This window comes from Mangifera indica, chromosome 14, assembly GCF_011075055.1.
Source record: "Mangifera indica cultivar Alphonso chromosome 14, CATAS_Mindica_2.1, whole genome shotgun sequence".
Taxonomy (NCBI): Eukaryota; Viridiplantae; Streptophyta; class Magnoliopsida; order Sapindales; family Anacardiaceae; genus Mangifera; species Mangifera indica.
In genome coordinates, this window is record NC_058150.1 from 12944628 (window position 1) to 12972526 (window position 27899).

General features: G+C 30.3%; 2 protein-coding genes across 2 annotated transcripts; both read left to right on the top strand.

Moving 5' to 3' along the window:
- Positions 1–3118: 3118 nt before the first annotated feature.
- LOC123195675 (zinc finger BED domain-containing protein RICESLEEPER 1-like) lies at positions 3119–25573 on the top strand. The gene is made up of 3 exons (XM_044609492.1): positions 3119–3323; positions 23483–23623; positions 23879–25573. The coding sequence occupies exons 1-3, from the start codon at positions 3279–3281 to the stop codon at positions 25571–25573; spliced, it is 1881 nt and encodes a 626-aa protein (XP_044465427.1). The 5' UTR covers positions 3119–3278.
- On the top strand, positions 15524–17949 carry LOC123196694 (zinc finger BED domain-containing protein RICESLEEPER 3-like). Its single transcript, XM_044610774.1, has 3 exons — positions 15524–15722; positions 15795–15935; positions 16194–17949. Exons 1-3 carry the CDS (start codon positions 15678–15680, stop codon positions 17904–17906), a joined length of 1899 nt encoding a protein of 632 aa, XP_044466709.1. The 5' UTR covers positions 15524–15677; the 3' UTR covers positions 17907–17949.
- Positions 25574–27899: the final 2326 nt, after the last annotated feature.

Consider the following 27899-nt stretch of genomic DNA (forward strand, 5'->3'; position numbering starts at 1 on the left):
AGATTCTTGCTATTTGAGTTCTGAACTTTATAACATTTTTCATCATGATGGCCCAGATGTTGAGTTGAAAAAGGCTTTGGAGTGTACAAAAAGCTGGCTGAAAAGCCCTCAAAATTACCAAGTTGATTATATAAATAAGTTTTCTTTTTATTTTTTGGCTTCCTGTTTTATGGCAGCCAACGATTAATCTGAAAATGACCTGGATGTTTTTAAATGATTGCTCTTGTAATTATTTTAATATTAATGCTGCAATTATTTCGACCATTGAGTTGAACTAAATCAAATTTATTAAGTCAAGAAAAAAAACTTATAAATCCCAACTTCATATTCTTATGAAGCACAAGACAGAAACATGTTACCATATTCTGTTTTTATTAACAATAATAATAATAATAATAATATTATTATTATTATTATTATTATTATTATTTTATAAAAAAACAGGTTATGAGCTCTTATATTATTGTTTGGTAACATTTCTAATTCAATACCTAGGTATTAGTATAACATTACCTTGCACTATGTCTTAAAACAAGGTAAGAAAACCAATTATTCTGTGAAAAAACCATCACATGCCTCAACATTTACTATCAACTATAGTATCTCAATTTGACCTACCAATTAGGCTTACCAAATCGGATTTGACTTTGTTTAAGTTAGGACTCTTAAAAAAAATTAGGATCTAGGGTACTAAACTTGCCCATTCGAGCTTTATATTTTTTTTATTCAAGCCTGATTCATTAATTTCTTAGGTGTCTAGCTTGTTTTGTGCCTATTTCGAGTTTGTTTATGTAACTTCAAAAAGCTATACAAACACCCTTACAATCTCTTATAGGTTTGAAAACCTAACAAATATATCCTCACCCTCAATGATTTTTGGACTCTGTCAAGCCTTGGGCTCGAACAAAGGAGTTTGAGCTCAAATTGGTCACTATTTGAGATATTCTAAGTAGATTTTAGGTGAAGAGTTTGATATAATAAAAAGCAATGATATTTAAACTATGTATTATTATCTAATTTGATGTTATTTTATCTTTAATTTAAAATTATTTGATTATATAATGATACATCATTTTGGTATCTAATTGAGTATTCAAAATTAGGTGTTTATGGTTTTGTTATTTGTATAACCTCCAAGGTATTAGTTTAATTTCCTACACTCCCTCAAAGTAGCTTCTTTAACTTATTTTCCTTTTAAACATCTATTAGTTTGGCTATAATTCTATCGAAGATTTAGTTTGATTATTTTCTTTATAATTAATAAAATTATATTTGGATAATGAATATTTTATTTAAAGAGAATGTTCCAGAAAATTTCATCAAACCCCCCTAACGTAAAATACTTAAATACATTAAGGGCCTTGGGTCTACACCCTGCAGCTGCAAGCCCTTATTATTAAGGCCCAGATCAACCCGTCCCGACCTGACCCGGATTGGACTGCACAAGCCGAACTAGAGTTTCTAGTTCCAAAGAAAATTGCTTAAAAATATAACAAAAGAAGAGTTTCTTTGTACGTTATCTTTTTATTATTTATATTATTTTTTATTTATTAGTAATAAAAATTATGATAATTTTTATTATAAATAGTAATACAATATGTAATATAGATAAAAATTTAATTATTATTTTTACCTTAACAAAGATATCTTGATTTTATTATAATTTTATCTTTATTTATTAATTTTTTAAAACTAAAATACCTTTATTTTTAATTAAAATAACATATAATATAAAATATATTTTAAAATAATTATACTCAAGAATATTTAAGTATAATAATATCTTCATATTTTTTATTATCTCTAATCAAATACAATAATTATTTATAATTATTAATTTTTATCAAATATAATAATAATTTATACTTAATAATATTTTAAGTAATTTATCTTTATGATAATATTTTATATTTGGTAACAAAATATTATCGAATCAAACACTCTTGGGTTGTTAATTAATAGAATCGAATCGATTTTTAAATGGTAAATATAAAAAATAAGTTATTTAAAAAATCGATTTAAATATTAATTAGAAAGTGTAGTAAAACTGATTTTTCGCTTTAGTTATGGTTTAGGTTTTCCTTTTTTAAATCACCAAATCAAACTAATTTTAAAAAAAATTGAATAAAATATTAAATTTATTTTTGAAAATAAAATAGGATAATTTATTAAAATTTGATTTAATTAATTAATATTTTTAATTCAATTCAAAATTAATTAATTTTTAAATTAGTTTAATTCAATCAGGTCAAAAGATTTATTCTCACTCAAAATTTACTCTTTTTTCAAGTTTTTATTTATTATCTTTCAAAAACCTAAATACCTATTATAGACCGTTAAAATTAATCAAATTCGTTCTTTACAAGGATAAAATTCTTATTTAACTTGCAATATTAAAAAAAAACTTTACCTCATTTTTTTTTTCTTAAACCGTCAAAACTAACGATTCTCTTTTAAGCGTAAGTTTTAACAAGTTACATACTCCCCCATAGAGTTTCAATTTTTTAATGAATTTTCTAGTGAATGATGACTTCTCAGTGCTTTCCTAGTGATGTTTCTCCCTATCTAGCATTGTCTCTTCTTTCTAGTCATCTCTCCTAGTGTCGCTCATTCATTTGGATGATTAACTAGACAAATTGTCTTTATTTAGATGATTTCTCATTGTCCAAATGAAGATAAAATCGTAATTGGCTTCATCTTTGCTTGGACAATGATGAATCATCTAGACAAAGACGATTTGTATGGATGAATAATTTACCGTCTAGAGTAATGATTTGTCTAGTTCGTTCTCAAAACGAATGAGTGATGCCCAAAGAGATGATCAAGAAAGAGAGACATCATTGAGAGAATGTTAGAGAAGCCATTGTTCGTTAAAAAATTTATTAAAAATTTGAAACCCTAGGGGGGAATATATAATTTTTTAAAACTTGAGTATATAAGACATTGTTAATTTTTAGAGTTTATGAAAGAAAATTTTTTAAAATTAATAGATTTAGTTAACTTTAACATTTTTTTAGATAAGTATTTAAGATTTTAAAAGATAATGAGTAAACTTTTGCGTGATGTCCTTTGGTTTTAAAATATTCCACAACTTGCATAGATCAACGTGACTGGGAGAGTGTGCAGACAATTGCCACAAGAAGAGACAATGAGTTTTTATTCCAATTTTAATTTGTTTGTCTATCTAAAATACGTCACTTAGTGGCCACCACAAAAGTAACCCTAAGTCCTGTCTAACACTGACTGAAGGGTCCCTCTGGTTTTCTGATTCAAAAGCCATGGAAGCAATATCCGTGGGATCCGATCCTCGTCTCTATTTTCAAGTTAAGTATTTGTTGTTTCATTCATTCGTGTTAAATCCATGCTTCTTTCTAATACTTGTGTAATTTATGTAGGTGGGAAAGATAAAAATCAGCGAGGGAATGAAATGTTTGCAAGATTTATACAATGGTACAAAAACAACTTGACCCCAGAAAATGCTGGAATCCTTGATGAGTCCATAGCCTACCTTCATTCTCTTCAACGACAAGCACAAGTAACCTTACTTACTGTTCGTCTTGTTTAAAACTGTTTTTGTGGCTTTGGTTTTCTATTCAACTACACTTTTTTCAAATATTAGCTTTTGGGTCCTTGGATTGAGCTGAAATTGTTCAAATCTGAAGAACAAATATGCCACTTAGTGTTTCTTGGCCAATGTCTCCTTCCTCGCTAGTTTGACCTGGTTGCCTTAGATTTGTTTAAGATGAGTCCATTCAGCTTAATTTTATATTTCTTTTATTGGGTATTAGGTGATAGAGTTTATGTATATTAACGGAAAATCATTGAAATAAAAGGACAAACTGACAATTTTAGAACTGCTCTAAATGAAGAGATTGTGTTGGATGCAAATTTGGACAATTCATCATATTCCAAATGAAAAAGATAATCAAACGATTAAGATGAATTCACTTTTATAGATTTAAATGGGAAGAAAATGACTCGGTGTAATCACTATAAGACAAATCTTATAGTAACAAGGGTGAAACCATATCTCTCATATATCTTTTAAAAATATGTCTTGGTTTGAGAGATTTACTTGGAATAGCAAATAAAGCAAAAGAGGAAAGTGTTATTGATCGAAAACTGAATGACTTTGATTTCGTGCAAAAGATTATTAAGTATGGGCTAAACGGGATAAAAAATGGTATTCTTGATGTTTACAAACAAGAAAAGGATAAACTTCGTGGATATTTGAAAAAACTCCCATTTTGTTTTTCTTTAGCTTTTGATGTGTTTTTCACAAACTTATTTGGCTATCAAAGTCCGATTTATTGATGATAGTTGGGAGCAGAAGGCCTTGGTTATTTGTTTGGAATAAATTATATTCGACACATATGAAACAATTCTTAAGCGTTCGCTTGAGAAATCTATGATTGACAAAAAGATATGCTCTAGATATTTCAGTGACTTCAGCAGTGTTGAAATTAATACGATCAATGACATTTTTGAACCGGGTTCACTTCCTATCATTGGGAACTCTGTTCCAGTTGTTTCTTTACTGGAGCATCTTGAACATCATGTCATACAGGGTGGATGGCAACACATAATTTTAGATAAAGTGAGGAATCTTTTGGGCTATGTCAGGTCTTCAACAAATGGTAATAAGTTCCAATCTTCTGTTACAAAGGCTCTATCCATGAGCAAAAAAATTACTTCTCAAAGTTTTCCTACAGAGCATGAGAACGTGTATTTGCTTGGGTGTGTGATTGGATATAAAGAAGCATTTTGTGAACTGGAGCATATAGATACAAATTTCAACTCAATAAATTTTACAAAAGAGGATTGGGTTAAGACAATTGCATTGCACTGCATTCTGAAAGTGGTAAAAGGTGCTTTCCGTAGCTTGTATAAAGGCAAAACAGCTGCACTTGTGCATCTCCAAGTGGTCTTTGACATTTATTTTAATTTGCTTCAATGGAAAAACAGTGATGATCATTATGTTCAAGGGATAGCATCAGGGTCAGGTGCATTTTGTGATCATTTGCGGAACACTTGTAAAGTGATGAATGTAATTCTTGATCCACGTTACAAAATGGATGGCATAGAACAGTGGTTTAAAGAGAGTTATGGCAATTTGGCGGACACTTAACTTCAGCAAAGTATTGAAGTTACTAGGAATGTTTATATTGAATATGCAAGGGGCATCAACTATGGTGATAGAGCTATCTCAAGTGCTTCACCAGAATGGAACTCAACAGCTATTTCAAGAATCCTAAAGCTCATTCTGGTGGAGAGTTTTGACATTTTAATTTAGTGGTGTCTCAATTCCTTCACACATCCCACGCTCACAAGGATTGCACAGGATTTTCTAATGGTGCCTAAATTTAGGGGATTTGATTGTCCCGTGGTGACAGACTAGTGTTGTTACAAAACTTTGGTTGTCTTATTGAATATATTAAATTAAGTATCTCATGTTGTTATGGCATTTTGCTTTACATCCGCACTTGAGATAGCTCTCATGTTTGCACAAATTCAATCCAGGTTCCCTGTTTCATTTCATATTCTCTCTTTCTCTCTCTTTCTTATCTTTGTTATTCTGATAGTTGCAAACATCATTGCCCAAGATTTCACAACCGTAACTCAAGTGTTAGAGCTAGTTTCAGTCGTTCTTGTTGCTACAACCGTTGTTTTCACCATCACCATTCCATTTCCTCTGATCCTCAAGGGTATCACCTGGGCTCTGTACGCGATCTCCTTGTTAATTATTTTGATTTCCAAATATTACTTTTAATCACCTGTTATTTGTATCAACTTTCTTACCTCTCTGATGAGATAAGGGATACAGTCATTGTATAATATATCGTCTGTGTTTTGTATTTGTAATAAGATGATGCAATAATATTTCCTTTGTTTGTTTCCATTTAATATTTATTATATCTTTTGTCATTAGTTGAGGCAGAGACTAAGACATGTAGAAATTATCAAAGGGAAAGAGCATATTATCTGAATTCGAATCCTAAATAGACAATGATATTTCGGATTCAAAGTCGGATGTCCACATGCATTGAGTTTTCGCATGAGGTGTATTAATTCGAAATAAATAAATTAGTGATAAAAGAACCCACCATTTTCGTGCAAACTGGAGAAAGAAAGCAAAAAAACGTACACAAGAGTCGGACCCTACCAAATCCGCTTGATATATGATTTAAAGCTTTCAGTGCGAACTCACGTGGACCTCATAAACTCCATATAGGATCTCAAATCTGTTTACTAAAGATTACCGATAAATAATTATATATATATTTTTTCAATAATTGATACAACAATATTTAAATGTTGTTGAATGGTAAACTTTTCCTTGGCCAAACTCATGAAAACAACACAAACAACTAGTTATTAGTTAACACCGAGTTACTTGATCAACAACAAAATATGCCACCTATCCACAAATTAGCTTGGAGTATGGACATATGTCTCTTCATCTAGAGGCAATGAGAAAGACACAACTTGACAGTTTAACTTCTCAATATCTACAAGGTTACATTTTTATTGCATCTTATGTCTATATAGGAAAATGATCACTTCTTACTAAATCAGAATTATGTAATTAATGTAATTGTGTTATTTTCATAGAATCAGAATTGAACTCTATCTTTTGTTGTTTGAATATAAATGATTGAATATAGATAAAGGGGAGATAATTATTTTGTAACTTACACTGATATACTGCTACATTTAACAAAGACATAAACCTATGCTCCCAAGTAGTGGGTGTCCTCACATTATCTTACACAAAGTCATACCCTCAATTTGGTCTAAATTTGAGTTGAGTTGTTGAAACAAGAAGTATAGTCTCAAGTCAAGCCAAGCTTTGATCTTAATTCGATATTGTAGTTAAACAAAAAATGACAAAAATAAAACAATTTTGATGCGTATAAATCAAAACAATGTCATTTTAATTGATTAATATCAAAAATTTTCAAGCTCACAAGCTTGACGATGAGCCAAACAACTCTCAAACTCAAACTTATACTAAAAAAATAATTGTATTTTCTGCCAAAGTAAACTATTGAAGGCTCATGCAACCAATACCAGATTAATTGTATAGTGGGCCAGAGTAATAAACCTATTAGAATTGGCTTATTTGGTACCCAAAAAAAAAAAACCATGGAATGTACTAATATTTAATATAGTGTAATAGTCATTTTGGCAATTTATCAGCTTCTCAGGACACTCTATGAAAACTCTCTCTGAACCTCTTGATCACTATATATATATATAAATGCGTTAAACCTTGTGCTGAAGACATATTTTCTTATATAATTTTTCAAGTGAAATTACCATGAACAAACATGCACTCTTTATGTGCGGTTGTTTAAAGCAGTTCAATCATTTTAAGTCATGTTCTCTCTTCTTTAATCATGATTATTCAATAACTTATGATAATGAGCAGTCCTACATCTCTCATATACAATCGTGTGTTATACCAAATTACCATTTTACCCCTTTCACGATCATTTACTTTGCATGAATGCTACCTAATTGCTAAACAAACATATGAAGACCATTCACAACTGTTCATCTTCTTAAAATTTTAAATTTAAATGATTCATATAAATTAAAATGATTAGAATATCCTTAAAATGTTCTTGTGAATGTTACAATATGTCAATGCATTTCATAGGTCAGTGTATAAGTGGTTTTTTACCTTCCCATTAAGAACTTCTTCCTAAAAACTCGGCTTGGGTTAGAAATTGGGGAACCACCTCTACCTCCACCCCAATTGTGTTACTTAAATATCAAAGACTAAATATAATTATGAGGAATTATATTAAATAATTTTTTAATTGAGAAATAAACTATTTTTGAAAGATTATTAAAAAAATATTTGTAGTTCAAAATTTTAAAACCTTTCGAACATCTATTGGTTTGGTTATAATCTTATTAGTTCCTATTAAATTAAAGGCTGAATGCTTTTCCCACCTAAACTTTGATTAAACGATTTTTCAACCTTTAAGTTTGAAAAGTCCATTTTTCCATCCACTCATCAAAGTCAAATGTTAATTTTAATAGTCAAAAGGGTACTTTTATCAATTTACATAATTCATAATATGGTTAATATCATTTACACTCCAAATTATATAAAACAATTACAATTTCATATTACTATCTTATATTTTTCCTTTCTCTCCCTTCATCAATGTGACCACCTTCGCCTCCATTGCAACTGCATTTTCTTTTTGTTTCTAGTTAAAATCTCCACCATTACTCAGTATTTTATTGCCAACCCCTGCCCCAAATTATTATTATTTTTTTTAAACTAAACCTAACCCTGATTTGCTAGAAAACATCCAAAAGGAAGAGATGAGGTCCACTATCACCTTCTCTATTTGTATGAGAAGGCTTGGATTTTGGTTTTACAATCCAAAGAGGATTACTTGGTAACTTAAATGTACTATCTTTGTGGTTAGGAAAAATTGTGTGATGTGTTTAAGCATTACTTACTATTTAAACCAGGAAGAGATCATCTAATTATCATAGGCAAAGATTCACAGAGTCATTTCCGTTGATACTTAAGTGTGTATCATGGGTTCTCTTTGTTATCTCCTTCCTCACTAAGGTTGTAATATTCATCAAGTTCTTCAATTAGCAGTTATAGAGAAACCATTAAGTCGTTCATTTGTGTTTGTGTTTCATGATTGCAAACATCTCATTGTTGAAATTGGAGATTGTGTCGATGTTATTGAATTATTATATGTTTTTATATTACTAGTTTAATTGAAGTTGGATTTGTTGGTATTATATTATGTAACATGTGAATGTAAGTTGTCGTAATTGTGCAAAATAGAGAGAAAATCAACTGATTGTGGCATAATGTATGGATTTTTATGAGGTGGTTGTAAGAGAGAGTCAAAACTATAGCTTTAAAACTTGGAATGGATTGGTCAATATGATCAATTCAATCATCACCCACTAGCAAAAACGGTTTCGATTCGATGTATGATTCTTTTTTAGCAATCTTAATTCATCATGAATCTACCCATTGTTACCCAAGTCTTGATAGGCATCATATACCTAGAAAAAATTAGTCCTCATAAATATAACAATAATATTATTGTATTTACAATGTTGATATTTCAAATAGTGGAAATTTAACACATATAATTTAAAGGGCTAAACAACTATCCCCCCCCCCCCCCCCCCAAGGTTTGATGAAATGACAAATTCCACCCATTAAGTTTGAAAAAGCTATTTTTGGCTCATTTGTTAAAATTTTTAACAATCTATAACTTTTTTATAAAATTATTTAAAGACAACAAAAGTCCTTAAACTAAATAACAGTTTATTCACAAAGTTTTATAAATCATTTTATATCCTAATTTATATTAATTTTAATAAAAAAATTGTTGATATAAATATAGAAATGAAATATAATAACATGTTTGAGGGTAAATTATAATTTTTCATGTCAACCCACAAGAATATTACATTTTTACTTTTTAAAACCTTTTTGTGGTTATGTTGTGTCTACCCTTGAACCTTTATGTGAGACCTCAACATAACCATCCCTTATTTGTGGGCCTCCAACCTTGGCACATGTCCAAAATTTGTGTGCATGGCAGCTTATGTGCTGGCATGGCCCATTATCACCTTTAGGCATAGATATGCAAGTGTAATAAGAGAAAATTTCACCCATTTGGCATAACATAGGCCTAATAACATTTTCTGTGGAAGCCAAAACATGATAAAGGGTAGTCAAATTATCAAAATAGAGAGAAGTGTTGGAAATAAAATAAAACAAACAGAGGCCTCAAAATAGCAAAATGGAGCATTCTAGACAAGCATAACATTGAGGTCATTAGTTGGTATAGTGATTGTGGATTTAGTTATTGTGTCCCAAGTTTATTTATTCAGTTAATATGGACAAGTTCTTAGGTTACTTAAAAAAAAAGCATTGAGATCATTCAATGCTAGTAAAAGATAAATAGGAAGAAAAGTTGTCAAGAGATAATTGACAACAACCACTCAAGTGTGGGCTAAAGACGAAAATAAAAGAGGTTAAAAATCATTCCCCTTTATATATATACATCTACATCTACACATCCATACACACACACACACACACACACACACACACACATATATATATATATATATATATATATATATATTCCAACAGAGGAAGTTTACCTCGTACACACATCTTTTTCCTATAATATTTTAAATAATAAAATTATGTGTATAATTTATATAAAAATAATAATGTGTTACTCTATAATTATATATTATTTTATATTTAATTTTTAATTATTGAATCACATAATGATACATTATTGTTTATGCATAAAGTTATACAAATAGTATTGCTTTATCCCAAAGCCACCCTTATAAACTCTATATTTGCAATCATCATTTATTAATCAATTGCAACACAAAAATAATTTAGTTATTATGATATTTTTGTAATATAAGTTTCTTTCTAGTAAACTTCCTTTCCCCGTGGTTTTTATGTATGGACTGCACAGTAACTCGATGAAAAGGTCCGTCTAACTCAACCAATGGTTAGAATAATTGATTAGTGATTAGACTAGTAAATTATTTAGAGGAGATATTGTATCTTTTGTTTTAATTAAAGGCTAAATTGATATGTATTTAGGGGTGATTTCGACATTTCTATCTTTCTTATGGACAAAAGTGAATTATGCCCTAAGTGTATAAATCAGGGTTGAAAAACCCTAGTTGCACACTAGTTCATATCCTCTCGCTATCAATCTCCTCTAGAAGTTGATCCCATCAATTTTTTACGTCTATTTCATCATTTAATTCATTTTTGGTGTTGATATGAACATTTTTTATGTTGATCTAATAATTATTTATGTTGATTTATTATTTGATTTATTTTTAGTGTCAATTTTAACTTTTCTAGGGACTTGTATCCAGCCTAAAACAATAATTCAGTTGTGAACTGACACAAATTTTCAAATTGAACCGCAGTTCAATACTATCCATTATAATGGATTTAGTAAGATCACAGTTATGCTATATAAATTCTTCAGGGAATATTTATTATATATTTTGTCATTCATGGACACATGTTGAAAGAAAGGGAGAGTAGACATTTGGGTCGGAATCCAAAAGTAGTAGTGGAAAGTGTCTAAATAGACAATGACATTTCGGATTGGAAGTCGAATGTCCACATGCATTGAGTTTTGTGATTTAAACAAACTAATTTTATAATGAGTAATATTATCTATACAATTATGCAATTGAATGTATAAAAATTTACAATAAAATCATATTATAATACATCGTTGTTTATATATAAGATTGTACACATAATTTTATTGTTTTCATGCAATAAAACTATGTGTAATAATTTTAAAATAAGATTTAGGACCCACCATTTTCGTGCAAAGTAGACAAAGAAATAAAAAACATAGATGAGGCGGATCCTACCAAATTAGCTTGATATATTTTTAGAAGTCTTTCGTGCAACCTCGTGAGTGCCTCAAAACTTCTATAGGACCCTCAAATCATTTTTATTTTCAATTGCTTAAATTTTTTTTCTTGATGACTTGCAATGTTTTTTTGTGAAGCCAATTTTCAAACTCATGAAGTATTTCGAGCAGAGTGAAGGAGTCATCAACAATAATTTAGATCGTTATGGAGAGAGGATTGGGGACAAGCTGTGCAACAAAGAGGCAGAGAGATAGTGGTCTAGAAGGGAGGGTGGATTGACCGGTTGGGAGTGTGAGTTGGGTTGTTGGAGTAAGAGAGGTGGTGAGGGTCAATTAGGGAACCGAGGAAGAAGTTATTGATGATGAAAGCAAAGAGAAATAAAGGAGTTTTGATGCAAATTTGATATTAAAAATCATCATATGATTGAGCGATTTTGAATTAAATATAAAATAACATTAAGTCATATTATAACAAATCGTTTGTATACTCAGTCGTGTATTAAAAAATATGTATATATAGTATTTTTTTTAATATGTGAATTTTATTAAATATAATAATAATTTATACATAATAATCTTTCAAATAATATATACTTATGGTAACTGTTTATTTTTATAATAAAAGATAACTTGAATCAAACACACCTTTATTATCGTTTTATCTAACCTAGCTTTGCCTATTTCTTAAGGTCCCAAGTGGTCAAAAAGATTCTAAGATAGTCTTATGTCATCTAGTATATAGCAAGAATGAATAACACGATAAGAATGTACATAGATTTTTATGAATTTTAATTGTGGGTAGATTATATAGAAGGAATGTCAACTAATAAATCGTGTTCTATAGGCAAGAAATGTTTACCTGCCAAGATGATGTTCCTTGAGAAGGATTCTACCATGTAACAATTTTATAAAATTATGTACACTAATAATGAATACTAATTTATATATTAAATATAATATATTATTATATAATTAAGTGATTTTAAATTAAAAATAAATTAATATTTAATTAGATAATTAATAGTCATCATCAATACATAATTAGTATATTTAATGTTGATGCATATAGTTTTCTCATTTAAATTTTATTAATTTATAAATTTGTATATCTATCTTGGGTTAAATTCACATGAATACAGTAATAATTTTAGATTCTACTTTTAGTTGTGTTATGTCATACGACGTTGTAGAACATACAGAGTGAAAAACATGAGATGATTAAACTCCAACCCAGATAGCTCTACTTTTTCCAGAGTACAAAAAACAAAAGTGAAAGCGGATTAATTAAGATCCGAATTATTATCTCCGAAGCTCAAAGATTATATAGACATTAATGATTAAATGTCATTCTCTTTTATATATTCTATTGTTTTATGATCTAATAAAGTCTATTGGACTCTGGATACTCCATTGACCGAATTATAAGTTGGACCTAATGCACTTGTTTACTGAACCAATTACACAGAACAAATTAATCTACTTTGTAATAAAAAAACTGGCCAAAGCACTCGTTCTGACCCAAAGTATGCTGCATTCCGAAGTTTCCACCTTTTAACTTTGAAAATCTTATTTATCCACCTATGAACAATTAAAGTTAACGATTCCCCCCTCCCCTCAAATTTTAAAAATTAACAATTTTCTCTTTTAGACCAAGTTCTAAAAAATCACATTCTCCCCCCCCCCCCAGGGTTTAGTTTCAATATTTGGTCACTTTTTCCGACGACATCGCCATCCATCTCTCCTTCCCAACGGTTCTCCTTCCTCCAATGGTTTGCCTCAATGAAATCCCAACTCGTCCGACGACAAAGACGAGATCGATCGTTGATCTTGTCTTCATCTGGGAAGATGAATGACAACACATGCATTCGGAGGGGTTAGGATTTCATTGAGGCAAACTATCAAAGAAAGAAGAACCGTCGAGAGGGAGAGATGGTCGGTGATGACGTCGAAGAGAGTGACAGATGTTGAAACTAAACCCTAGGGGTGAAATGTGATTTTTTAAAACTTGGTTTATGAGAGAAAATATTAGTTTTTTAAATTTAGGGAGAAAAGAAAATAAAATTTTAGTTTATTTTTAATATTATATATAAAATAGTGATTTTATCTTTAAAATTAACAGACTTAACAACCCATGAATGGATAAATGAGATTTTCAAAACTAAAAGATTGACGCTTAAAAATACAATATACTTTAGATGGAAATAAGTCATTTGGCCTAAAAAATTACATATAAAATCACTTTAGGTACTTGATTAGTCAATTAGTCAAGTTATATAGCATAAATAAATAAATAAATATGTATATATATATATATATATATATCAATCAATCAAGATTCCATTGGCAGATTAATGGTAGATCCTGTTGAACAAAATACACTGTGAAAGAAAATAGTCTTTAGCAGGAAAATTATACCGATGGAGTAAATATTTAATTTTTATAAATACTATTTCGAGATTTTAATGATGAATTATTTGTATTTTTGTTATAACTAAACAAATTTAAATTTTTAGTGATAGATTTTTCAAATTTCTCACTAAAAAATTTATAAGCCGGTTGTTATTAGTAAGACTTGTCCCGAATCAAGTTGACTTAGTTTCGAAACTTTGTTCAATTCTGTTTAATTCAACTCGAATTCGAGATGAGTTTAAACCAAGAGGGTCAACTAGTTTTTAAGACTAAATCAAACCTAAACTGAAGGGAGTTTGATTCGATTTAACTAGAGTTCAGTTCGATTTAAAAATTGCATCAAATCATTTAGTTTGAATTCGAACTAAATATATTTGAGTTGAATTAAATCGAATTGAACTGACTTTTGAAACTATATCAACTCGATTCAAATCTAAATATACACTAACCGAACTAATTCGAGCTTATTAAAAAGGCTCAACTGCAATGAGCCTAAACAGTGCATGTGTTTTTTGAGATACAATTTGCCGTAGTTTGGTGTAGCACCGAAAGACGTTCTTTGATATTAAAAGATATGAAATAACTTAAATAGCATTACAAAATCAAAATAGCTATATCAATATTTCCATTCCACTTCTCCAAACAATATCTAATTAGTTTTCCAAATTCCGTGGTCATAATAACTGTGGGTGTGGGCATCGTGGCCAATTTACTCATCAACAATAGCCCTAACCCTTATATAAACCTCCTTTGCTTCTTACTCTATTTTAATAGCTATGTTCATATGACTTCAAAAGTATTGATTAATTTTGGATACTCCCTCAAAGTAGCTATTTAAATTAATTTCTCTTTTAAATATTATATTTTGGTTACAAAATATTTGAATTTTTTATTTTTTATATTTAGTTTAGTCCTATTAAAATATATATCTTACACTTTAAATCCCTTTAACCTAAAATTCTTATTTTTATTTCTTGAATACGCCAAGGGCCTAGACCTTACTTGTACAAGTCCTTATGAGTAGGGCCCATTTCCACTTCTCCTTAATATCTAACCTAGACTAGGCTATGCGAGCACAGGTTAAACTTGCACCAAACTAGTTTAGGCTTAAAAATTGACTTGAGTCAATTTAGTTTAGTTCAAATTCTTTTAACTCACATTTTTGATTTAAAAAATTTGATTTATTTTTAAAATTAAATTGAGTTCAAACTAAAGAAAAATTGATTTGGTTTGACTTATGAGCTGAATAGATGATTTAATTTGATTCAAATTTGACTCATATCTTAATTTAAATTATGTTAAGTAATTATTAAAATAATATTATTTTATCTATTATTTGATAAAATAATAACAATTTGTCACTAATTTGAACCATAAATATAAATCACGAATTTAAATTATAAATTTGAATTAAATTATTTTTATTTAAGTCAAATTTAAATTATTCTTAATTTTGAACCAATAAATCAAATTAAACTCAAACCAATTTATGATCCATTAAAATTGAATTCGAGACGAGGACTACTCGGTTAGGGCCCAATTCTATTCTGTCCACCTCTAGCACATGCCCGTTTGGACCATGAGCAACGCTAGGCTTAGGAGCCCTAAACGCCCCGTTTTACCGGCGTTATACATCTTATAATAGAAGAGAATAATGGTTAGAAACTACTGAAATAAAATATTTAAATATTAATGGTACATCTTGCACTAATCAGCACGATCTGGGAAAAGATATGACTTGTCGGCCACCACAAAAGCCTAACGAAGTTGCCCTAGATCCTATGTTTACACTGAACTGAAGGGTTTCTCTGTTTTTCTTATTGAAAGGCCATGGAAGCAATATCTGTTGGATCTGATCCTCGTTTTTATTTTCAAGTTAAGTATTTGTTTTCTCATTTATTCATGTTAAATCCATGATTCTTTCTAATACTTGTGCAATATCTGTAGGTGGGAAAGATGAAAATCAGTGAGGGGATAAAATGTTTGCAAGATTTGGTACAATGGTACAAAAACAACTGGACCCCAGAAAATGCTGGAATCCTTGATGAATCCATAGCCTACCTTCAATCTCTTCAACGACAAGCACAGGTAACCTTACCAACTGTCCGTCATGTTTAAAACTATAGTGGTTCTGGTTTTCTATCTAAGTACACTTGCTTCAAATATTAGCATCTGGGTCCTTGGATTGAGCTGAAATTGTTTAAATCTGAAGAACAAAATGCCACTAAGCGTTTCTTCGCGAATGTTTCCTTCCTTGCTAGGTTTACTCGGTTTATCTTTCATTCAGCTTAATTTTATTTGTCTTTTTATTGGGTATTAGGTGATAGTGTTTATGTATATTAACAGGAAATCATTGAAAATAATGAGCAAAATGACAATTCTGGACCTAGTCTAGATGAAAAGATGGTGCTCGATACAAATTTTCTGAATTCATCATGTTCTAAACGAAAAAGATGGACAAATGATTGGGAAGACTTCATCTCTTTAGGCTCAAATGAGAAGGAATGGGTTCAATGTAAATATTGTAAGAGAGACTTTGTAAGAATAAGTAAGAGTGAAACCTTACATCTCAGGCATCATTTAAAAAGATGCCCAGGTTTGACAAATCATGGTGCAGTAGGTAAAGCAAAAGAGAAAAGTGTGATTGATCGAGAATTGACTTGCTTTGATTTGGTGCGAAGGATTATTAAGTATGAGATAAATGGCATAAAAGATGAAATACTTGATGTTTATGCACAAGAAAAAGATAAGTTGCAGAGCTATTTAGATGAACTCCCAGGTCGTTTTAATGTAACAATTAACTTATTGTCGAAAGACAAGGTTGACTTTTGGGTTATGACAGTTTGGTTTATCGATGATAGTTGGGAATTGAAGAAGAAGATTATTCAATTGGAAAATGATGAAATGGGAGTAGACTTACTTGAAAGAGTGAAGCGTTGGTTTCTGGATTGGAACATAGACAAAAGAATATTGTCTATAGCTGCTAAAAATATTGACAATGGAATATTTTATTTAGCTTATGCATATAGATATGCATCAAAGGTTATTGAGCTTAAAAATTGGCTTAATGAACGGGTTCCATTTCCTTTCATCTGGAATACATGTCCTAATTTTTTAAGATATTATGTAAATAAAGTTAGATATCAATCGTCGCATCTTGTTTACATTGACGCGAAGCAGCTTGAGGACTACTATGTGAAGTCGTCAAACAAATATAAGTTTGAATTAGCAGTAAAAAAAGTTGAGTCCATTGGTAAAAAAGTAACATCCAAAAATAATGATAGATTTCCTCTTCCAAGTTCTGATTTGCTTGATTGGGTAATAGGATGTAAAGAAGCATTTTGTGAATTGGAGCATACAGATCCTGCTATCAAGTCTATCAAGTTTAATTGGGATGATGCAACTTCGGTGCAAAGCTTTTTGGCAGTGTTAAATGAAGTTTCTAAAATTAAATTGGCAAATGAGTTTTTCCCTCTTCTTTTGAAAATGCTGAAGTTTGTAAAAAATGGATATTATCTCATTCACAGCATTGCAAGATTATGCGGAGAACTGCTTGATAAAACTAACATGGTTTTTGTGATCACAGTCATTCTAGATCCACAATTTAAAATGGATATTGTGGAACATTTCTGCAAAGAATTTCATGATAATGAGGCAGACTTACACTCTAAGAAAATCATTGATGATGTTACAAATATTTACAATGAATATGCAAAGGATGTCAACAATTCTTCCATGGTGAGACAATATGCATTTCCAAATGAGGTTGCTTCATCAAAATCAGAACTCAACTGCTATTTGACAGATTCCAAGGTTCCTCTATATGAAGAGTTTGATATACTAGAATGGTGGCGGGTTAATTCTCCAACTTATCCAACACTAGCTATGATGGCTCGTGACTTCTTGTCAATACCTATATCTGAGCCCTTTCTTCCAACACATTTTGATTATTCTTTGAAGAATGAAGTTGAAAATATTTATACTGGTGGGTTGGATGACGACTTAAAAAATGCTTTGGTATGTTCAAAGGTTTGGTTGAAGGACCCTGCAAATGTATAATGAAGTTGTTGAAATAAAAATATTTGTTTTATATTTTTCCCAATTAGTCCTTTCTTTTGCTATCTTGCTTATATTTATTGTCTCTGCTTCTCTTGAGCTTTATTGGTCAGCATTTTAATTCTAAAGCTCAAGTTTCGGCAGCAGCCCTCTTTGTTGCCATTGCAATTCCATTTCCTCCAAGTCTAAGTGTGTTGCATGGCTCTGTATGCAATCTCTCTGTTAATTATTTTGATCTTCAAAACTTACATTTAATTATTCTGTACTATTTTATCTTTGTGGTGTTGCCGTAATTTTCATTTATCTTTTGATTGTTGCTGTAATAATTGTTACATGATTTAATGAATTACATTATTTTATGAGGATAACCGATAAATCCGGAAGCAAGACCTGAATTATGATACTACAAAATCCATTTATCTTTTGATTCTATGTGCTTGTAGCATAACATTCTCTATAATAAAAACATGTATAATTATTTAAAGAGGATTAATTTCAATTATCAATTAAACTTGTCTTTTGAATATATTTGATTACATTTTTTTATCGATAATTGAAGAGTCTAAATTTAGTTGTATGTCCAATTTTTTATTGCTTAATCTTTTCTTTAATGATTTGCAATGTTCCTTTTTTAACCAGATAGAACTAGGTGAAGCCAATTTCTAGACTTTGGATTGAATATCAGACTATCCAAATTGTTCCCACTTTTTGTCTGCACAAATTGAATCCCAACTCCCTGTTTCTTTTCATATCCTCTCTTATGCTGTCTTGCTTATCTTTCTTTCTCTGTTTCTTTCAACCTTTATTGGTGGCAATTTTACTTCATGAGCTCAAATTTTGGAGAAAGCATTAGGCCTCCTGGTTACCACCACTGTGGTTTTCACCATTGCAATACCTTTTCGTCTGAGCCTCAAGTGTGTTTGGTGGATTCTGTATGCAATCTCCCTTATCACTATTTGATATGCAGAGCTCGTTTTTAATTACTTTTTACTGTTTATCTTCTTTTTGTTGTAATTGTGGTGGAGTATGAATAAGGAATTGAAGATATGTTCTTGTAATTGTGAATATTTGGGTCATTATTTATTATGTAGCAGGAAAGAGAAAGACATCTTGGTCCGATCAGTAGAATGAAGGGTAGAGTGGATCACAAGGTTTTTTTTTTTTTTAATTGAAAAAATCAACCTTTTTTAGTTTTTTTCTTTTGACTTGATTAAATTTAATCGAACCTTACTATTTTTAAAAGTTTAATTTTTTCAATAAAAATTTAAAAATTCAGTCATTTAAGTAAAAATCAAAATTATATCTTTAATAGAAAAATGTAATAATTTCATATTTTCAAATATTGTTATCCCTTAGATTATATATATGTAGGGGTGGATTCGAGCCGAGTCGGCTCAAGCTCAAAATCGAGCTCGACTCGATTGAGCCCGAAACGAGCTAGGTAATAACGAGACTGATCTCAAGCTCGAGCTTCAATTTTCAGAGAAACCGAGCTCGAGCCTAAATACGAACTCTAAGTCGAGTAGCTCGCCTTGGCTCGCGAGCTAGTGCTTGTCAAGGCTCGTGAGCTTTGTTGGTTAAGAAGTGCTACTCTTCTCAAAGTGAAAATTTATAGTGTATGATTCTTCCCAATCTATGATATTTGTTATCTGTTAACTGCTCTCAATTTGGGCTGCATGCCAAGAAAAACATCGAGGAGCCAACGGAATAGTCAGTCGAGACAATACCTTAATTTGGGCGCCCAAGAGCACACTAATTTAGAGAACATCACTTTAGGACATCAGACTGTTAATCAACATTACATGCCACGTAACTCTACTTTGATGAAACCCATAAGCATAGATGCAACACAAAATCCTGTTGTTCAAAGCAATATCAATTTGCTCATATGGGTTCAAGTTGACATTCACAAAGATAATTGTAAATTTTGACATTATTTAAATTGCAATACAAGTGGGTGCTTAATTTTTATTATTAGATTAAATAATATTTATCTAATTTTTATTATTTATACAAATATAATAAAAAAAACTTTTGTCAAAATTACCCATGTGTTACGTCAACCTGTTTATTGTTTTGTTAAAACTTAAGAGAATTTTATTTTGTTCATTTTCAATAAGTGATTAATATAAGAGGATTGATTCCATACAATCAAATTTAAAAATTCAATTTTAATTTGAAAAATTAAATAACATATGGTATAATTAAATGTTTACATATATTAAAGTAATGTTGATGTAAAATTTATTTTATTTTGAATTTTAGATGAAATTAGAAATGGGGTTAAAATGATTATTAACTCAAAATTTTTTTACATTTGTATAATAAATAAAAATTAAGGTAAAATTGTTTATCCAATTAAAAAAATATTTTAATTTATTTAAAGAAAAAATTCCAATTAAAATTAATGTATACAGATTAAAATAGGATAAAAGAAGTCAAGTTAATTAAGTTATTGTCCGAAAAATGAAAAATTATTATGAAAACCAAAAAAACCCTCGCTTGATACACAACTAACAACTAACAAACAAGAATGGAAGTTGCAGGGAGTGATTATCTGCTGAATTAGTTTTGTGTTTATTCTTGAAAATATTTAAAATATATAAATAGATTGATTTACAAACAATGAAAATGTATTAAACAATGTTTAAATAAAAATAACATTTTGAAATTGAAACTGTGATCCTGTGAATAAGCTTGTTAGGCTCGGCTCGACAGTTCGCTAGATAGCTCGGCTCGATGGCTGGGCTCATTAAGAATAAGCGAGCCTAGCTCGATATCTTGGATCGTGAAACATATTCGATTTTTAACTCATTATAGGCTCACGAGTAGTTCGGCTCGGTATATATTCCAAGTCAGACTTGTTAAAGGCTCGTGAATAGCTCGCAAGCCAATGAGCTCGAACATGAGCTGCATTTTCATTATGTTTGACGAGCTCGAGCTGTGGCTCGACTCGAGTAAATAGTTATCAAGCTGATACCGAGTTTGCCTGTGTTCGAACTTGGCTCGGTTCGAATCTTGCCCTATATACATGCAACTAAAATTTGAATTCAAAGTCGGATATCCAGATGGAATTTTGGGATATTGACTTGGAGCCAATGTCTTTTTATGTTAATTACTTTTGCATCATCTTCGTTTTTCTGGTTGTAAATTGCTTGAGAGTTATCTTATTGTTATTGTAATTTTCATGCATTTCTTATTGTTGATTGGTGTAATAGTTTTTACATGATTTCTGGGAGTACATTATTCCACTACCACAATTGATAAATCCATGGCTATATGTAAAAATGTCACCTTAATTTATGTTAACAGTAGTATATTTATTTTTATTGATGTAATCTATGTTATGATACAATAAAACTCCTCTTCGATTGAATGCATAATAATCAACACTAATGTGACTAATTAGTGACAAACTATAAGAGTAATGATTAGATACGTAATCTATTCGTCAATCATAAAAAAACTCAGTTTCTAAAAGGTTATTTTCCTATTCTCTAGATGTGTCCATAAGAAAAGCAATTGACTCATATAAAATCAAGATCATGGTATCAATGTAATCATTTTGTTTCTGTATGATCAAAATAAGAATAAATATCTAAAATCATATTAAATTTATAAATATTAAGATATAATATTTGCATGTAATTATATTACTTTGTGTTATAAACATTCAATCTAAGAATCGAGGATTGAAAAAGAGACACAATACTTTATTGTATTTGCATTGTTGAAATACTTTCATAGAAATATATATATAACTTTGGGTGTAAGCCCTTAACAATGTATCAAACTACATTAAAAACATTTTTGTGTACAATTTATTTATGTTTTTATTTGTATATTCATAATCAAATTCAATCATTAATATAGTTTAACAAAATTATTTATTTAATTTTAATTGTCATTATCATATTATTTCTCACATAAGACGTTGTATTGTGTACTTTTCATTTACTGATGAAAAATCTTATTAACAATTTGACACTAGAGGATGACCCATTATTGAAAATACTTATCTATTGTCAATCTCTCACATATTCGTCTTTCCGATTGCCTGTTAAAGAAAGAATGAAAAAGTTTTGATTGGTTGCATTTTTAATGAATTTGACTTTGACCATATGTTGTCACTACCTAGGATCATCTGTTTGTACAATTCAAAATCAATTAGCCTTGACAGTTGGAACACACTAGCCAACATTCCTTTATGGTTTGCACAACCATATATGGCAATTTGTGACTCCACTAATCTTGCCCAACAAATACATGACACTGTCCCAATAGCACAAACATTATCAAGAGGCCTAATTCCCTCAAAAGGTTATGTCACAACAAGAACACCAATTTTTCACATAATTACCATTTATTCTTTTAGATGATGAGGATAAAATGCCTTTAGATAGAGGATTTCAAACTCACTCTAGTTTATATAAAATTATTTTCTATATTGAGACAAATTTGTCTAATCTTATTTTAATGGGTATATTTGTGGTACCCTTAACATATTGGCTAATTTCATACACTCCCTTAAAAAAAAGCTATTTTAATTAATATTTCTTTTATACATCTATTAGTTTGGTTATAATTCTATCAAATTTTTAGTTTGATTATTTCTTTCTAATAAATAAATTTGGTTAATGAATATTTTCATTTTTTTAATTTTTATATTTTATTTAATATATATTTCTTGCACATCCTCTCTAGATATGATACAAACAATATCATTAAAACCACTTATATAAAATTCTTACATGGTTTTGAATATAATATGAGCCTTGGGCCCATGCTCTACAACATAGCTTTTCAAACTAGATTGGATCAATCGATCCAAATCAGTTGACCGATCAACCGATTAGATCATATATAAAATTAGATTTGATTCAATCAATATAAAAAATTGATTTTTTTTCAAAAATTAATTACAAAAGCTTGAATTAAAACCTTATTTTTTATATTTAAATATATATATATAGAATTATTTTAATATTAAATAAATTAAATTATATATTTAATTATAAATTATACAAATTTTTTTAATAATTAATTGATCTGATCACTAATCAACCAATCCAATCACTAAATAGACCTAATCGCTCCTCCGCCTAATGGTATCATGTCCAATTATAAAAGCATTGTTCTACAGCTGTTGCAAGCTCTTTTTATTACGGCGCGGATCAGCCTGTCCCTAGGATCCGGCCCGGACCATGAGCAGGCCCTCGTTTCGTCAGCTTTATAGAGCTTATGACTGCAAATAAAAATGGTTGGAAACTAGTGAATGGAATATTTAAATATTAATTGTACATCTTGCATTAATCAGCGTGCACTGGGAGAGTGTGCTAGTAATAGTAACAGAGAGTGAGTTTATTTCAGATTTTAAATTTGCTTCTACAAAAGCCCGACGAAGTAACCCTAATTCCTGTACTTACACTGAAGGGTATCTCTGTTTTTCTTATTCAAAAGCCATGAAAGGAATATCCGTTGGATCTGATCCTCGTCTTTATTTTCAAGTTGAGTATATGTTTTCTCAGTTATTCGTGTTAAATCTATACATCTCTCTGATACCTGTGTAATTTCTGTAGGTGGGAAAGATAAAAATCAGTGAGGGAATGAAATGTTTGCAAGAATTAGTACAATGGTACAAAAGCAACTTCACCCCAGAAAATGCTGCAATCCTTGATGAATCCATGACCTACCTTCAATCTCTTCAACGACAAGTACAGGTAACCTTTCATACTGTCCGTCATGTTTAAAACTGGTTTTGGTTTTCTATTCAAGTACACTTATTTCAAATATTAACATCTGGGTCCTTAAATTGAGCTGAAACTATTCAAACCTGAAGAACAAAATGTCACCAAGTGTTTCTTGGCCAATGTCTCCTTCTTTGCCGGATTGTCTTAAATGTGTTTCAATGGAGTTGTTTGATTTTATAATTTTTTTATTGGGTATTAAGTCATAGAGTTTATGCATATTAACAGGAAACCATTGAAATAAAACAACAAAATGACAAATTTAGAACTACACTAAACGAAGAGATGGTGCTGGATGCAAATTTGGAGAATTCATTGGGATTCAAACGAAAAAGGTGTTCGAACGATTGGGAAAACTTCATTTTTGTGGACTCAAATGGGGAGGAAAGGGCTCAATGTAAATATTGTAAGAGAGATATAGTAGTATCAAGTAAGAGAGAAACCAGATTTCTCAAATGTCATTTACAAATATGCCCTAATTTGAGGAATCCAAATGCAGGAGCAAATAAAGCAAAAGAGGAATGTGTGGTTGATCGAGAATTGAATGGCTTTGATGTGATACGAAAGATTATTAAGTATGGGCTAAACGGGATAAAGAATGGTATAGTTGATGTTTACAAACAAGAAAAAGATGAACTTTGTGGATATTTGGAAAAAATCCCATCTCATTTTACTTTAGCTTTTGAGGTGTTTTCCACTAGGGACAGTTCCCTTTCATATTTGGCTATCAAAGTTGGATTTATTGATGATAGTTGGAAACAGAAGGCTAGGATAATATGTTTAGAAGAAGTTTTTTTAGGTCCATATGAAAAAGTTTTGAAGCGTTTGCTTGAGAATTTTAACATTGACAAAAAGATATGCTTTGTTCATTGCAGCTATTTCAGCAGTGCCAAAATTAAAAGGATCAATGACATTTTTGAACGAGGTTCGCTTCCAATCATTGTGAACTTTGTGCCAGTTTTTTCTTTACTAGAGCATCTTGAACATCATGTATTATGGGGTGGATGGCCATACAAAATTTTAGATAAAGTGAGAAGTCTTGTGGGCTATGTCAGGTCCTCAACAAATGGTAATAAGTTCCAATCTTCTGTTAAAAAGGCTCTATCCATGGGCAAAAAAATTACATCTCAAAATTTTCCTCCTGAACCATATGAGAATGTGTATTTGCTTGAGTGGGTTATTGGATATAAAGAAGCACTTTTTGAACTGGGGCATATAGATACAAATTGCAATTCAATAAATTTTACGAAGGAGGATTGGGATAAGACAATCGCACTGCATAGCATTCTGAAAGTGGTAAAAGGTGCTTTTCGTAGCTTGTATAATTGCAAAATTATCACTGCACTCTTGCATTTCCAAGTGGTCTTTGACATTTATTTTAATCTGCTTCAATGGAAAAACAGTGATGATCATTATGTTCGAGAGATAGCATCAGGGTTTGGTGAATTTTGTGATCAGTTGTGGAACAATTGTAAGATTTTAGTGATGAATGTAATTGTTGATCCACGTTTCAAAATGGATGGCATAGAACAGTGGTTCAAAGAGAGTTACGGCAATGAGGCAGACACTTACCTTCAGCAAATCATTGAAGTTACTACAAATGTTTATATTGAATATGCAAGGGGCATCAACTATGGTGATAGTGCTATCTCAAATGCTTCACCAGAAGTAGAACTCAATAGCTATTTCAAAGATCCTAAAGTTGATTCTGGTGAAGAGTTTGACATTTTAACTTGGTGGCATCTCAATGCTTCCACTTATCCCACACTTGCAAGGATTGCACGAGATTTTCTGCCAGTGCCTAAATTTACAGGATTTGGTTATTCCGTGGTGGCAGATGATGAACAGATTTTGATGAATCCAGACTTGGATGGTTATCTAAAACTAGTTATGTTACAAACAAAACTTTGGTTGTCTTACTGAATATATGAAATTAAGTTTCTGTAGCCTCTTGAAAGTTGAATCCCCTTACTAATTTGAAACACCTGAAATTTTGCAGTGCATGTGTTTATACAGCTCCATTTAAAGTTCTTATTGTTTAGTTTCTTATTGCTTACCATGAATATGAAGTCTTTACTAATTTGGAGATTCAGAAACAAGAATCAAAGTGTATCAATTGTAGACATGTGCATCTGTTCAATTACTAATTATTAGAAATATTCCTAAATGGTAAGATTCTTAGTACTAATATTGGTAGGGGGCATTTTCAATGGAACACCCCTCCATAAATAGGCGTATGCGACGATGAGCAGTGAGCAGAAAGTATTTTTTATTGGGACTTAGATTTAGATTTGATTGGGGTTTGAGTTGGAAAACAATGAGAAAGGTTAGTGAGGACATTTTGTTTTGGACGCTGAAGATGAGAATGGTGAGTGCATTTTCGTTATACAAACAAAAGACAGAACAGTAATTTAAACTGATTTATATACAAGATTTTACCTGATTCAGGCGACACGTCGAACCTTTTTGTACTTGGACTTATTATTCACGAGCTATGTAGTTATTCAACACTTTATGTATACACGTTAATTGGGCTAGGCCCGGCACAAAGCATGAAAGGAAAGCCTGGCATGAGAAGACCCCGTCTGATGCTGTAGTATGTGTCGCTAGACCCATGGGCCTATCAGACTGGACTTGGGGTTTTACTATGAAGCCATGGGCTACGCGCCCGGTTTGATACTGTATATAAAAAAAATATATTTTTTTCCTTCTACCTTGTGGCGGAAGCAAGCTTTTGCCAAGGCAGAGGCAAAATTTGCTTCTGCCACTTGGTAGGCAGAAGCCATTGGCCTCTGCTTAATTTTTTTTAATTAATTTATTTTTTTATATAAACCCATTTAATTTTTCTTTATTTTCATTTTTATTTATAAATCTCTCAATCTGAATTATTTCATTATATTTTCAATCTCATTTTCTCTTATCAATTCTCTTTCAAAAAATATCTGAATTCGTAAATAATAATTTTTTGTGTTTAAATTTTATTTTTATTTTTATTTTATTATTACAAAATATTTGAATTCGTAAATAATAATTTTTTGTCTTTGAAGAATTTAGAGATTTGGATGTAGAAGATGAATAGATAAATATTATATAATAGATATATTTTATTTATATTTTGTAATTTATACAGTATGTAAATTAATTTATTTGTACTATGTTATCAATTTATAATATTTTTTATTATATAATTATGATATTCCTCTATCATAAGTGAGAGATTATAAATAAAATATTTGAGGTACTATATTCAGTTTTAATAATTAAAAAATAATTTGTATTTAAAAATTTTAATTAAAATTTCTTTTTTTAAAATATTGATTAAATGGGTTGGGTTTTATATATCAATGGGTTGGCCCGACCCATTAGCTCGATGGACTGAGTCGGAGCTGACCCAGCCCATTGACACCTTTGATTTTATGTGTTTCTATCAAATAAGTAGGATGCAATCTAAGCTAGATAAGGATCAAATATTAGTTTGGCTTGAATATGTTGAATTCAAACTTAAAAAATTTCAATTTATTAATCTTGAGTTTGGCTTGAAACCGGCACCTCACTAATGTTGCCACATCAGAGCTTTTTTTGCCAACAATTTTTCTTTTTCTTCTCTAGCAATTGTTCTTTTTTTTCCCTTCGGTGTTACCATTTACCAATTAAACGAACTAAGTTTGATTTTAAACTAGTCATTCAAGATTCAAACCAAGTTTAAGTTAACTTTTTTTCAAACTCATTTTGAATCCATTCTTGTGTATGGTAGTGATATATACTTTCACTGAATATATGTATTTGATATATAGATTAAATATTATTCAATCACATAATGATAAATAACTTGTATACATAAATCATCTATGCATCAAATTGTATACTAAAAAAGGTGTACACATAGTTTTATTATTTTAGATAAGCCAAAAAATTTATTCCCACCCAAGGTTTAGTGTATATCCAAACTCTTACCTACGGAGTTTCAAAAACCCAAACACTCACTTATGGACTGTTAAAGTTAATAAAATTTGTTAGTTTTAACGGTAAAATCATCATTTAACTAGTGATACTAAAAAAATAAAACTTTATCTCATTTTCCTCCTAAACCCGAAAAAGTAACAATTTTTCTCCTTGATTAAACTTTGAAAAATTGCATTCTACCTTTACGGTATCCATTTTTCGACAAACCCTTTTCCTCTCTGACAACCAACACCTTCCCTTCTTCTAGACTCGTCTCTGTCAACAAAGATGATTGAAAATCATCTTC